The following is a 16,047-nucleotide window of genomic DNA, read 5'->3' on the forward strand; positions in this document are numbered from 1 at the left end:
ATGATACTAATATAGGCTTATGTTTTTACATGGTTAACACAAAATTTAGAAGAACTAATGTGTTACAAACCATCATGGCGGTGATCCATATTACAGCATGTCCTATATCATACGCATTTGTTAAAAATCTTGGGACTAACACTTGACTGCTTCCCACTGGGAGGTTCAAGCTTCTCAGAATTCTCGTAAATATCTTTCAAAAGAAAAAAAGAATTAAGAATAAAATTTATAGGTATCAAGTAACTCCTTAAATAACTGAAGTGATATATATTAGTGTTGGTGCATGTATTCTCACTGGATCAGTTTTTAAGCAAAATTACATACTGTTTGGCAGTTTTATATACTGCTATATTCCATAAAATTTACATAGAAGATCTACTTTTTAAAATGTTTTATTATTTTAAGTTTATTTATTTAAGTAATAGCTACACCCAACACGGAACTGAGGGTCAAGAGCTACATGCTCTAACAACTAAGCCAGCCAGGCACCCCTATTTGCTTTTTCTTAAATGACACTGAGGTCACAGGAGTATGAATCTGAAGCAGCTGTATCCATGAACCCATAAACAAACAAATGAGATATAAATGCAAATACTTGTCTTCTAGTGAGTTATTTTCCCTTTCAAAATTCTAACACTGATTTGATTTTTTCCCCGAGAATTTGCATTTTAATCTTAATTGCATTTTAATAATTTATATTTAAAACCTGTCATTAGTAACAGATAGGGAGCCCAAATGTAGAAGAAAATGACTTTTTAGTTTCTACTGGACAGCACAAGCAGAGGTACACAGTAAGCTTAATGTTTGCTGCTCTGCCTCCCTGCTCTACAGTCAAGGTGTGGATCAGAATCACCTGTATACCCCGTGCAGGCCCTCTTGGATTTATGGCAGCTGAAACAAAACAGAAGCTGCAGTGTTAAGAACACTGCACCTAGAGACATTCTAGCTTTATTTGCTCGAGGAAAATGTGACATAAAAAGTGGAGAACACTCTAGAATAGCAATCAAATACAATACCCAAAATTTGTTGGAAGGTATGAATTAAGACCCTGAATAATACACTTTGTACTTCCTAAATTACTCACTCTGAAACTTCTATTTCATGTCCTGCGTAGGCAAGACAAAAATCATACATTTCTGATACCTTAATATGAACCAATTAATTTTTTAAAATAAATGGTCTATCCTGCAAAACTTTATGTTTTTACTAGTGGTCAAAAAAATTTTAGCAATTAGCATACAAAACACACTTCTTAAAGACACAAAAAGTGCTATCAGTGCTATTGTATGTTGTATGTTCACATGTTAATTACCTTTGGTACATATGGATCCCAATCTATGTACCCTATATTATCTGTAGCCAATCGAGCAAAGAGATTTACTAGTTGCTGAAAGTAAAAAAAGAAAGACAATTAAGTAAGTACACTTGTTGTTATTAATAAGTGTCAGTCACACCCCTTATCCATTTGTTGTTCTCAGCTATCATCATTAACACAACTTAATACATGGTTTATGGCTCATTTTTTAAAAATCTCCAAATTTCAGTTTTGATTGTCACCATCTTAAATCAACTGTAGTTGAAATGCTTATTAAAAGGGAAATGACAAAGCATCATTCACAATGCAAACAGAAGACATTTTAATCTAATAAGCATTAAGAAAACATCCACAATGTTTCTAACAACGTGCCAGTGAAGGTACAAAAGCAGAGTCTTACATTTCATAATACATGCACATGCTTCTAGATATTGATAAAAACAAAACAAACAAGTGTCTGTTTCTGTTAGAAAACAGCAAACAGAATTTAAAAACAAACAAAAAATAACTACAACACTGCCAAGAGCCAATTCTAGGAAGTGAAGTTACTTATCAAATGATCTGATATATACTGTCAGAAGGAAAAAAATAGGATACTCACCCCCTCCCACTGTGGGAGATTTTGCACTGAAACCCAAAGGCCAATTAATTCATCAAACCAAAGTCTGAAGAAGAAAAATGGTGTTATGAATAGCAAGTGATTTATAGAAAGTGGTTCAAAGCCAGGTATCCTTTGTATTTCTTTAATCTATTATTCTTACTGATAACTATACAACCTAGAAAAAATAATAATGTACAAACTTAATGGAACAAATAACTATTTTTTCTGAATATTCCACTTCCAATACACTTATGCCAAAAGAGTAATCTCATCAACCCCCTACTTCATTGTTAAATAATTACTGACCACCCCTATCTAACACTGTTTACAAGTGTCTCCTTCCTCCCTTTCTCCTTTAATATTTTCCTATTACTACCTATTCTTGCAACTCTCCCTTGCATTCTGTTTTTTAATAAGCCAATTAGTAATTATGCCATTAACTACCACTATAATAAGTGTTCCCTAAAAGAATGAGTCATGAAGTGTTAGGTAGAACTAAATTATTGTGGGGGAATTATCTCAGATTAAACAGAAGAGGATGTCAGGGCAAGAAAGTGCTGCAATATTATTCACCAATCTTTACAAAGGTCAAAGAAATGCTTTTAGAATTTCTGGATGAGAATTAACATTTCATCAATATACAGCTAAATACAAAATTTCTGATTTGAAAGAAATAAAAGATTTGGCATCTCACCATAGAAAATATGGGGGGGGGGACTGGGGAGTAAGCATGAATCCACAACACAGTAATAATACCTATTTCCTTCCAGTCTTTTTTTCATACCTTTTCTTTTTTCCATAAAAGCAGTCTAAATTTCTTCATTCTAGCACTTGTTTTATACCTATAGTCATCTAGAAAAAAAGTTCTCTTTTTTTTTTTTAAAGTAGGCTTCATGCTCATCACAGAACATAGCGGGTCTTGAACTCATGACCCTTAGATCAAGACCTGAGCTGAGATCAAGAATTGGACGCTTAACTGAGCCACCCCAGAAAAAAAAAAATTCTTAAAAGCAGTGCTAAGACTAGAACAAGTAAAGAAAAAAAATTATAGGAAAGGCCCAAGAAAAACTACAAGTGATGAATAAAACCAAGTTTTATAAAAACACTTTTCCTTTTCCTGAACTCCACACAATTTAACATTTTTATCACTGCTTATTTACTGATACTTTCTACTCCTTTTTGCATTTTTTATTCTTTCTCTCTTGCTTTCTTAAATTAAAGCCCTCATCTTTCCTTTTTTGTTTTTTTAAGATTTTGTTTTTAAGTAAGCTCTACCCCCATCATGGACTCAAACTCACAACCCCGAGATCAGTAACAGTCACGTGCTCTACCAACTGAGCCAGCCAGGAAAAGCCCTCATCTTATTTGTTTGACATACAAGCATTATTCTCTCTTCATTTACAATCTTATGTTTAATTGTTTCACCCTTCACACACTTCAAGTATAATCAACATAATGGCTGAATTAGTAAATTTTTGTTTACTTATAATTGCTTTACTGGTCTGCTTATACATCTCTATTTCTTGCTCTATTCTATAATTTGTTAAGATATGTATATACTTACTTAAAACCTTTATGATGAAGTTCTGGAGGAAGGGAGGTAGGAAGAAATATTTCAAAGTAAGTGATGGCCTTTTGCATTGTTACGTCAAAAGGGCACATTAAAGGCCGCCATTCTTCTAGCATCTCAGCTGTGGCATCTGCTGGAAAGTATCTAATAAAAAAGAAGATTTTCATTTACCTAATCAGTGCTTTAAAAAAACATTCTACAACATCAACATGTGACTGACAAAAAAAGGGGGAGGGGGATGGATTTTATAAGGCATAGCACACACACTACAAATGTCAAGTTAACTTAAACACATTTTGCCACTCTAAATAACCTATAAACATACATGTTTCTTGCAGTTTTTCCCTTCCTGTGTGCTATGTAATAGCAACAAGAAAAAAATTTAGTCAGAAAATCCAGTCTATATATATGGATAATCAGTGACATGAGAAAGAGAACACCGGACAAACCATTTCCTTTCACTGTACCACGGAACTCTCTTGTAATACAAGAGCGGGTTAGACTAGACGGTCTGGTCCTACAGGTACTAATATTTTACAAGTCTAGGAAATGGGCAGGAGAGCCCTTGGAGTAGAGAAGATTCACAAAATTAAAATCTGACGTGTGCATTCATACACAAAACAAAGGTAAATGGAAAAAGAGGACCCATGTATAATTACTAAATATCCATTAAGGGATTTAAAATAACAACAACAAAAAAAGTATATGACAAATTCGATTTGAGTATGGCCAAAAAAGTTAGGAAACCCTTTCAAATACACCTGTAGGTTTGCCCTACAAGTCACATTATTAATCCTATTATATCTTTTGTCCATCTGTATTAATTAGAATCACACTTCATTCCTTTATGTGAAAAATAAAACTACACTTCCAGTAATACTTCTTTGGGTTCATCAAGCATCTATGTGCCAGGTCACTGTGCTACAGGTTAGAAAACACACACACACACACACACACACACACAACCACACACAAAATATATCCTGCCTTTAAAGATCTCATACACCAATTCTCCTTTCTAATCTTTCAGAGTCAACTGTTAGTTTAGTAATCCAACATAAAAGCTTGGGTGTTCTATGAATTACCTAAGAACATAAAAACCACTAAGTACCCCAGTGATGATCAAGTATCCAGTTAGGAAACATAGACTAAGAGGTAAGTGCCTTGCTCAAAATGACACTGCTCATCGGTGGCTTATGACTCAGGTTAAATCTTAAGCCTCAATCTTAAAAGGGAGACTATATCTTAAAAATACATTTGCCCAAGACTGAGTAGGACGGTAGGTCAGCAATAAATATCTGATTTATAAAATCATTTATAACTTTAACTCATAAGAATATGGCAAAATACGGATTTCTATTCAAAAGAATTCACTGCATCCATACATATCAGGATAAGCAGTCTAAGAACACCCTGATAAAAAAACACTTCAAGTCCACAGACTTGGACTTTAAAACTAAATTCAACCCATATTCATCTTTAAATATAAGAATATGGAATATTTCTGTATGTTCCACTGAAAGAGAACTTTAAAAAAATGTCTTTTACTTTAAAAAATACACAGGGGTGCCTGGGTGGCTCAGTGGTTAAGCGTCCAACTTCGGCTCAGATCATGATCTCAGGGTTTGTGAGTTTGAGCCCACGTCGAGCTCTGTGCTGACAGCTCAGAGCCTGGAGCCTACTTCAGATTTTGTGTCTCCCTGTCTGTCCCTCCCCCACTTGCGTCCAGTCTCTTTCTCTCTCTCTCAAAAAATGGATAAAAAACATTAAATTTTTTTTTTTTAGTTTTTTTTTTTTTTTCAACGTTTATTTATTTTTGGGACAGAGAGAGACAGAGCATGAACGGGCGAGGGGCAGAGAGAGAGGGAGACACAGAATCGGAAACAGGCTCCAGGCTCTGAGCCATCAGCTCAGAGCCCGACGCGGGGCTCGAACTCACGGACCATGAGATCGTGACCTGGCTGAAGTCGGACGCTTAACCGACTGCGCCACCCAGGCGCCCCATATTAAATTTTTTTTTAAAAAATACTTTAAAAAATGTCTGAACACCTTTTCATTATTACTCACACATTATGATGCAATACCTACAATACGTATTTTGGAAAATATTTTTGATCTGAGTAATGATACTCTAGGAAAATCTTTCAAATAAAGACAATTATACATAAATTATGGCAATCTTACTTTATAATGGGGAACACCCACATCACTTAAAAATTTCTAAATTTATAAATGAAAGCTAAATAATTTAGTTCAAGAGTTGAAAATGATACGTTGTGCCCAGTGACCAGCATCACAGTGTTAGAAACTATTTATACCTTCAATTTTCTCTTCAAAGCACACTAAGAATGGGAAAAAGCACAAAGAAATAACAAGAGGTTTCATAAAATGAGAAGCTACTTACGGTCGGCAGCTTTTCACGAGTGTTTTGAGAACATTTTCTACAGAACTGGGGGGGAAGAAAGCCATGTGATAAATTAGGTTGCTGTATTTTAAGAACACATCTAATCCAATTAATAAATATCTTGAAGATATGTTCATACGTTTAAATATTATCTGTGTACATGCAATAACTGCTCCTCTTTCATACAGACAGAACTATTAGGATTAACTATCTAAACTATGTAACCTACTCTTTCCTTTGCCCTCAGTTTGCTCATTCTCTGTTGTAAACCAAAGGGAAGAAAACTGGGAAAAGGACAAATCATTTTCAATCCTTACAAAGTAGGCAGCAATGACCGTACTTAACAACACATCAAGAAGTATGCTCAGCGGCTTAAAACTTCAAATACTAATTTTTATTTTAATTAAAGTGCTTTTACATGGAAACACAAGAAGCAGACAAAATCTGGTGTGCTCATATCAGCAACTGCCAGAAACTAGTTTTCTATAACCAAGTGGTGAGAATTCTATAACCCTACAAGGTTACTAACAATTATCGAAAATAGCAACAGCCATCTTTTTGACCAGCTACTTAAATATTTCTATATGGATTCATAAGAAATGTTTGCTTTAATGAAAAGGCCAATGTGTAGTCATTTAAACACACATGGACAGAATGGAATATTTAAATTAATTAGACTACTGTCAAAAGAGGTATAATGCAAACAAGCAAAACAAAGGGCACAAGGTAATTTTGGACTGGAATTTTAAAATTAATGTGTGACTATTTACAGGATGAAGTGTACAAGTAAATAAAAGAAGTCCCCAAACATCAAAGAAAAAAATTATGGGGGGAGGGGGTAACTTTCAGGCAGTGCTTCCACCTGACATTTTCTCATTAAGCTTCTTGAAATTCTTAAGTCCAGAAGTCTATCCAACTTCTCTGAAAGCTTAAGAGCTAATCTATAAGGAAATTCCAAGGGGTAACACAAACCAAACTGAGCACAAGTAATCAATTATACAACCAAGAGAGAAAACTATCATTTCATTACTAGAAGCTGTAGAAATCCTCTTTAATTTCAAAACTACTCAGAAAAAAATTAACTGAAGAGGAAACCAGGCTACAACACATGAGATCATTCTAAAATAAAAAGGAGGACCATATGGCGAGAAAGACATAGAACATTTTCTTTGAGTATTAGGGAGAGATTCTACCTTCTCTCACAAAAAAAAAAAACCCTAAGCAATTGAGAAACACAGAATTATTAGTTTAGAGAGTATCTAAGTTTGCCTGGTTAAAAAAAACAGGTAAACTCTCCGACTACATTTAAACTCCCTGAAGACCACGACTATGATTTTTATTTCCGGGCATTTCCAAAGTATTTATACCAAGGCTATGGTTCATATATATTTATGCATATTTATATTTATTATTTTACAATACTCAATGGACATTTTCTATCAGAGCAACAAAAAGCACAGATCTTTGGATCTTCTTTTAGTCTGGACTGAAGAACTCCATTTAGAAATAAATTATAGCCAAGGTTTAAAGAAACACCTAGTTCCTAGTGCATCAACTTAAATGTAGATTTTAAAAAGATAATTCTAAAATGGTAAAGTGTCTGTCCAAGGAAATAAGCAGAAGATTTGTAATTCTACCAGTTCCTAAAGTTTGTGTTCATGTTAACTTTACATTTATTTTACTGTTTCTGTGGCAACTCATTTGAGAGTACAACACAGAAAACCTGTTATTTTCACTGGTAATTTTTCTATTCCACCAAACTTTCAAATAACATCAAAAATGATTCTCAAAAGCAAGTCATAAAAGCCTACATAGCTACCTGCTCTCTCCAGTTCCCTTCACTCTTCAGAAGGAGGTTAATTATAATACTTGATAGCTGTCACTTCACTTCATTAGAGGAATAAGGTATGTGGGAATGTGCTTTAGTTTCTCTAAATAAAATCAATTTCAACCCCTCTTTATATATATAAGGCCTGTGCCAATGGATTCATGCTCTTTATCCAGAAAAGGGTACAATCTCTCTAACCTGTGATATCTGTATAGTGACCTTTTGTGATTCTTGTAATCTCTCAAGATGAAGGGAACAATGTTTCTGTTTAAAAATAAAATAAAAGGTTAAGGCTAGATGCTACTAGACTATATTTCACTAATTTTTAGAGGGAGTGAATAATCACTATGTACTTTCCCAAATGCTGGAGTTTATAATATTAAAGTGATTACAATTCAAAACACTTTTTTTTTCTTTTTTTTAAATCAAAAGGGCTCTAACAGAAGGAATAAGCTTTGGATGAGTTTTCTCATAACCTATTTTCTCTTAGAAAAAGCATGCTAAGTTGAAAAGAAAGCCATAGTATACCATGCAATGGTTCACAACTTGCGCTTTAGAGTCAGACAGATCTAAATTTGATTACCAGTTATGTCTCTTACTATCAGTTCAATATTATAGCCGCAGTTTTTCCAGCTATATAATAGTAATAATACCTACCACTCGGAAGGCTGTTATAAAAACTCAATGAGGTATTATAAAGAAAACAGTTATCTGGCCCAGAATTAAACACAAAAAGTATTAACTATAATTATTATTTCTTACTAGCCAAAACAAATTATATTTTCAATCTCCTTAAAAACTAAAATTTTGTGCTTATTTTGTTTTTACATTTACTCTACTGCCTCTTGAACAACTGTTAATTTATGATTTAGGAGACCACATCAAAATAGGAAATTCTTCCCCCAATTCCCACCCTATTTATTAGGGCAGAAAGTTAAGGTTCTGGTCCCAGTTCTTGAGCTCTTATCCCAGTTTCAACCAATGACTGTATGAATTTTCCTCTATGGACCACAATTTCCTCACTCTTTATGATTATTTATGACATTAATAAAGTTAAGTGCCAAATATGTAGCAGAGAAGCTTGAGGAAAGCCAAAAACCTTAGTTTCCAGTTACACTGGTTACTGAGATAGGGGACTTACATAAACCTAGTGGTTAAAGGTTTCCTACCTCCTTGGCCTTACCTAATTATCAGAACAATATTCACTTTTAAACCAGAGAAATGTACAGCAAATGATATATTCAAGTTGAAAGTAGTGTGGAATGTCCATAGCCAGAGGTATTTTTAGCTTCACATGACAATTCTTGAACTAAAATTTAGCTTCAGAATTATCGTATTTGCTTTTTAATAAATGAACTGGGAAATTATAACACTGGCTTATTCTACACACCTCTGCCTTAACCTCCTTATAATTCAACCGTAATTGCCTATACATTTTCTTTCTTAAGAATGTACTTCCCTGGGGCACCTGAGTGGCTCAGTTGGTTGAGAGTCTGACTCTTGATTTTGGCTCAGGTCATAATCTTGAGGTTCATGGGATCGAGCCACATGTCTGACTCTGCACTGACAGCATGGAGACTGCTTGGGATCCTCTCTCCCACACTCTCTGCTCCATCCCCACTCATGCACATGCCCTCTCTCCAAATAAATAAACTTAAAAAAAAAAAAGAAGAATGTACTTCACTTAACCTAAAAAACTCAGTTTTACCTGCTTTCTCTAAATCTAAACAAATACAACCACCAAACACTATTCATCTCACAGCTAATCTTTCAAAAATCTAACATTGCATAGTTTCATGAGTCAGTACTCATTTTTCACAGCCACTTCACACAAAATGAGGGCCAAGATAATACCATAAGAAAGGTATAAATACTTAAAGAAGTCTGCCTCATGGTTAGTACTAATAAGTTGTAATAATCCTGACCACATAAGTAAAAAGAACATGCATAATTCCTGAAAGTGATGATAAGCCTAATCAGTGTGAACTAAATATTTTTAAATGCTTCTAAAGAAAAATCATTGTAACACAGATACAACTTTTGGGAACACACTACCAAAGTCATTAATAAAATAAAATCAACCATTTATTCTCTCATTTCCAAATAAAAGTAAAAATAGTATTTTTAAAAGAGCAAATAGAATATTCCTCAAATACCATGTTAATAAATCACTACATCTAGATGCCTGGGTGGCTCAGTGGGTTAAGCATCTGACTTTTGATTTCGGCTCAGGTCATGATCTCACAGTTGTAGGATCAAGCCCCAAGCTGGGCTCCACACTGGGCATGGAGCCTGCTTAAGATTCTCTCTCTGCTCCTCCCCGACTCATGCACTCTGACTCAAATAAGTAAATGATCACTACATTTACCTTATTAATAATTACTGCTTATTAACAAAATAACCATAAACTATTTTAAATTTCAACAGGGCCTCAAAGAAATTGCTCTCATCATTTTATTATCACGTTAAATTCTGTAGCTAGAGATCATTCTTGAGCTGCAGATAATAACTTAAGTTTATAAATATAGCCACATGTGTCAAGAAACTTCCAGCAGAGTAAGAACATGTCATTTCCATGTGTTGAAGGGGGAACAGAGGATTTAGCTGTATCTTGGGGATAAGAACACCAAATCAAACAGTCCTTTGTCAGATTAATTGAGAAACAAAAGCCATCAAGAACAAGCACCAAAAAGGGAAATAATCAAGTTTCTTCAGAAGCAGATTAATATGAAAAATGAAAATATTTAGGGACGCCTAGGTGGCTCAGTCAGTTGAGCATCTGACTCTTGATTTCAGCTCAGGTCATGATCTCACAGTTCATGAGATCCAGCCCCTCTGGGATCTGTGCTCATAGCTCAGAGAGCCTGCTTGGGATTCTCTCTCTTCCTCTCTTTCTGCTCTTCCCCCTTCCCCCTGCCTCCATGCGCTCTCTTTCTCTCTCAAATAAACTTTAAAAAACATACTAAAAAAAAGGAAATGTTTAATACTCTACAATCCCCTTAGAGAATGATCTATATGAAAGAAAAATAGATCTTAAAAATATATTTTGAAAAAAGTAAATGAGTTATCTAGGCCCAAACTGCTCATGATGCAAATATGTAAGCCTTTTAACACTGAACAACTCACAAAAATCAAACTGATGGTGACAAGACTAAACAAATTTACACACATGTATCTACTCAAATATGAATTGTCTGTGCCCATTTGTAAAAGCTGATTTATGTATAATTCCTCCCTACCTTGTTAGTAGTAACAGCCTTTATTAGTAACTTGCAAGATGCTACCCCAATTAAGTGTGGGGGACACTATTTTATAAAACTAGGCCCCTAAGGTTCAAATGCTTCTTTTGTAATATAATCATTAAGTGATTCTTACATTACTATTATCAAGTTCAAACTACAGAATTCCTTTCCAATTTTGATTTATCAAATAACAAAATCCTACAATTTGTTTCTCCAGTAGAAATGAGAAACGGAGAAGAATGAAAATGGTCTCTTGCCCCTGAAGCATAAAGGCAGAACAACAGAAGGAATAAAGGGAGAGTTGAAGAGAAGAGGAGGGAGAAAGATAAGGGAAAAGGGGAAGGGAAAGAAGAAAGCTGAATAATCCTTGCTCCAAAAAATAGAACCTGCTTTTAAAATCCTATTGACATGCGTGGCACCCTTAGCAGTAGTTTCAATAAAGAAAAACACATAAGGCACATGAGTTTAAGACCTGAAAGACAGTTAACAAATGAAGCAACCTTTCACTTTTGATTATAAAAATAGTATTCTAAAAATAGTATGAACACATGCAGTCAGCTGACAAAACTGTTTCAAAATGAGTCAGAATACAGCTAAGATGAAAATACTCAAAGCAAAAATACCAATTCCAAAAGCATGCCATATTAAAGGGTTTTCAGGGGTTTTCTGAAATAAAATGTTTGTGAAGTCATAACATTATCCCTGGACTATAAACACTTGCTATACTAGTACACTGAACAGAAGCTTAAGAAAAAAAAGCGGAATTTTAAAATGTTTTAAATGATTCCTTATTAGAAATCCAAAGGACATAGAACAGCTCTAAGAAGCAGAAACTAAAAAGTAGTTCTGTATAGCTCTCCAACTGGTTTCTCTAATATTTCTGCCTAAGAACTAAGACTACTAGATTTCTTTTTTTTTTTTTTTTTCCAACGTTTATTTATTTTTGGGACAGAGAGAGACAGAGCACGAACGGGGGAGGGGCAGAGAGAGAGGGAAACACAGAATCGGAAACAGGCTCCAGGCTCTGAGCCATCAGCCCAGAGCCCGATGCGGGGCTCGAACTCACGGACCGTGAGATCGTTACCTGGCTGAAGTCGGACGCTTAACCAACTGTGCCACCCAGGCGCCCCTAGATTTCTGATTTTAAGATTAAGGCAAGTGTGACGAACAAAGTCCAAGAACCAAAGAGGTTGATAATCCTTCAAAGGTGAGATTTTATAACTATATAGGTATATAGGTATTCCTTTCAAAAGGTGGTAAATATCTGATGGTAACAGTAAAAAGATTATAGAAAGTTGGAGAAAGTGAATAAAGAATTATAGTCCTGAAAAGTGTTTTAAGTACAATTCCTTCTACTTTTCTTACAGAGACATTAGGTTTCTAATTTTGTCCTACAGTTGCCTCTCACCAAGCAAAATCCCCTTCAAAAGTGGTTCCAGATCCTTAGTATTCTTGTGATCCCTTTAAATTGGAACAACCCATTACCATTTTTAAAAAGTGTCTGCATCACAGAGCTGCACTTCACAGTGTGTACTCCAGGGGCACCTGGGTGACTCAGTCGGTTGAGTGTCTGACTTCAGCTTGGGTCATGATCTCACAGTCCGTGGGCTCGAGGTCCGCATCGGGCTCTGTGCTGACAGCACAGAGCCTGGAACCTGCTTCAGGTTCTGTGTCTCCCTCTCTCTGCCCATCTCCTACTCCCGCTATGTCTCTCTCTTTCAAAAATAAAAAAACATCGGGGGAAAAAAAAAAAAGAAAGCACAATATATACTCCATTCAATGGCACACACAGCCCCTGGGTGTGAGCAATCCAAACCACAGAACAAATATGGTTCATCTTCCAGGGGCATCAATTTTAGTCAAGATATAGATTGGAGGAATTTTTACTTATGAAAATACTACTTTTTAAAAATGATTCTAATTTTATGTAATCTCTACACCCAACATGGGGTTCAGACTCACAACCCTGAGACCAAGAGTCACATGTTCTACTGACTGAGCCAGCCAGGTGCCCCTGAAAACATTATTTATAAGCCTAATACAAATATCAATGTTTAAAATAACATGTGAAATTTCCAAGAAATTTCTCACACTAGACCACTTTAAGAGACACCTCAAAGCCTCAAGGAAAGAGGAGGTATTAAGTGGACAGTTTGAAAAGTAGTGGTCCAGGAAAAAAAATACTGGTTTGGAAACTAAAAAACCGGGATTTTTTTTTTTTTTAAGTTTATGTATTTATTTTGAGAGAGAGTGAGCCAGAGAGAGCAGGGGAAGGATAGAGAGAGAGGGCAGAGAGACTCCTAAGCAGGCTAAGCGCTGTCAGCACAGAACCCGATGTGGGACTTCATCTCACAAACTGTGAAATCATGACCTGAGTCGAGATCAAGCATTGGACACTTAACCAACTGAGCCACCCAGTTAAAAAAAGTAAACTGTAAAGTAAAAAGTAAACTGTTTTTAACCATTAATTATTTTTTGTAAAGTTTTAACAGACACTGAATCTTCTAGGAATATAATAAACATATAAACTGAAGTAAGTATTTTGATTTCTTGAAAACTTTACCTAGGGTTATTCATTACTCCCCACCCTCTCCCCCCCAAAATCACACTATCATAGCAATTCCAACCGCAAAACTCGATCTGCCAATGCTATACGCATGAAGAGTGAAATATGCAACTAAGATTGAAGACTATTTTAACAGTTTAGAACCAACTGTCATTACATTGGCAATTAGCAGATATAAAACATGGCATCACAGAATTTCATTAGTAATTTTGCTGTTAAAAAGCTTCATATTATCTCTCAAAAAGAAATAAACACTTTAAATGCTTATGTTATTGTCATCCTTTTTGGTATGGCACATAAAGCAATTTATGTTGCAAAAATTATATACTGACATTATTTATTAATTTACTTTAGCACTGCTTGTTAGTTTTCAATCTTACTGATACTGTCACTGGAAGCCCACTGCACAAATTCTCCATGGCTTATCAATATTTCTTTTCCCAATTCATCCTTTGCCTCTATTTCTTTCAAATGTAATAATGTTCAAGAATAATGTATTGTGATACCAAATAACTACACTATTCCATATCATTACATAAAGAATTATTGTGACACTATATAATAAGGCCAGCTTATCTGTAAGAATATCATACTTTCTTTTTCCCCAGCTCAGTACTCTGAAATTAAAGCTACTTCTCTCTTGTCATATTTAAGTAAGTCCTATTTGTTATTCTTTATCCTAGTGCTAGTTTTTACTTTAATGTCCATTCATAATGCTGCTCTTTTATTCTCTTGTACTTCTTATACAAAATGTTTTGATGTTCTTGCTTTTAAATTCAAACTTATTCATTATAAGTAGGTGCAAAATCTCAATACTATATTGTGTCTTTTCGTGTAATATTGCATGCATATTCAAAACATATATTGTTTTATAATAAACTACCTTCCCATTATGGGAATCATTTTATGGTTAACAAATTATATTGATTTTTGTCACTGAGTACAGATAAAGAGTATAGGTAAGTCATATTACTTATGAATTTCATTTTAGAATAGTTAACTACAGAATACAAAAGTGGATGCTGCCTGCTTTAAACCAAGCAAAGATTTCAACAAATACATGATGTTTCTTCAAAAGACCAAGAACACTCATGGTGAAACTTCTTTTTTTAAGTTTATTTATTTATTTTGAGAGAGAGTGCACGCAAACAGAGGAGGGCAGAAAGAGGAAGAAAGAGCGAGTCCCAAGCAGGCTCCACATTATCAGCACAGAGCATGATGCAGGGCTTGAACTCACAAACCGTGAGGTCGTGACCTGAGCCAAAACCAAGAGTTGGGTGCTTAAACGACTGAGCCACCCATACAGCCCTCATGGTGAAACTTTTAAGGAAGAAGGTTTCCATGAGAGCAAAGATGATGGGAAGATTCAGGAAAAGACATGGTAATAATAAGTACAGTATCAAGATGCAGGGGAGGAACTATAAGCACTGACTGACACTAAGTGTGATAAGTTCTGACAAAACTTCCAGGAAAGCAAGCCATAGATAAGTATTAGCAACCACATAAGACTTAAAAGGAAGCAGCTGTCTTTGAAAAGGTACACCTCAGGGCAGGAAGTACTTACTGCAGGAAGGACTTACTGAAGAATTTTTTTTTTTTAATGTTTATTTATTTTTGTGAGAAAGAGCACAAGCAAGGGAGAGGCAGAGAGAGAGAAAGAGGGAGACACAATCTGAAGCAAGCTCCAGGCTCCAAGCTGTCAGCACAGAGCCGGATGCAGGGCTTGAATCCACAAACCATGACATTATGACCTGAGCCAAAGTTGGATGCTTAACTGAGTCACCCAGGAGCCAGAAGAAAGAATTACTGAAGAAATAAATAGCCTTCTCTCCTCTATCATTTACCAAAGATTTTTCTGAGGCAGCCAAACAATCAGCCTGAAAATTTTCAAAAAGATAACTGATTTTGAACATCATTTAAAGTTCCCTGAAATTGCTGATTCTAGTGAAAGCCTAAATGGCCTCATATTTTAAGAAGACCCAGTCAATCTAGTCCGTGCCATATTTTCTCCAGCAGAAATACTCAAAAGGAACCTTTATAACAAAGCTTTTATGCTAAATTTGGGGTTTTCATAATAAATATTTATAAAAATATATTTGAATGATGTACCACTTAGTTTCATGGTGAATTCTGTTCATTTTATGGTTGAAATGGGTTTCCTTGTTTTAACCCATGAAATCTTTAGGAAAGAAATGATTTCTTACCACTCTGTTTGTGACCACCGTCCAAAAACCAATTAGGGCCTAAGTTCAGGATCACCTATAGTCATTTTTCAAAACTTCTTTTCATTTACATCATTTCGCTATTTAATTATGACCTGAAAATCTTTTAAAATCTACCATCTGTGGTCATTTTTCAGAAAATTCTATGTAAGGGTGTAACAAAGACTGCTGAATGGTGAAGCTGAGTGGTGGATTAAATGAACTGAAAGGGGGAGACTATAAGAAGTCATGAAATAATGAAAACATGCCTAGAATTGAGAGAGAAACAACAGAAACAAATCTTTAAAGACTTAATTTAT

At 35.0% G+C, this 16,047-nt stretch overlaps 1 protein-coding gene across 3 annotated transcripts in view; it reads right to left on the bottom strand.

Moving 5' to 3' along the window:
* The window catches only part of PSME4 (proteasome activator subunit 4), a 98,768-nt gene that overhangs the window by 61,770 nt on the left and 20,951 nt on the right, over positions 1 to 16,047 (bottom strand). For 2 of the 3 annotated variants that reach the window (XM_023251673.2, XM_023251676.2), the window contains exons 4-9: positions 7,917 to 7,982; positions 5,891 to 5,935; positions 3,481 to 3,630; positions 1,917 to 1,980; positions 1,313 to 1,387; positions 71 to 193 (exon numbers count right to left, since the gene is read on the bottom strand). In XM_023251673.2, coding sequence (XP_023107441.1) covers positions 71 to 193; positions 1,313 to 1,387; positions 1,917 to 1,980; positions 3,481 to 3,630; positions 5,891 to 5,935; positions 7,917 to 7,982 — 523 coding nt within the window. The remainder of the gene's footprint in view (positions 1 to 70; positions 194 to 1,312; positions 1,388 to 1,916; positions 1,981 to 3,480; positions 3,631 to 5,890; positions 5,936 to 7,916; positions 7,983 to 16,047) is intronic. The other variant, XM_023251674.2, reaches the window with a different exon arrangement.

This window comes from Felis catus, chromosome A3 (assembly GCF_018350175.1).
Source record: "Felis catus isolate Fca126 chromosome A3, F.catus_Fca126_mat1.0, whole genome shotgun sequence".
Classification (NCBI taxonomy): domain Eukaryota; kingdom Metazoa; phylum Chordata; class Mammalia; order Carnivora; family Felidae; genus Felis; species Felis catus.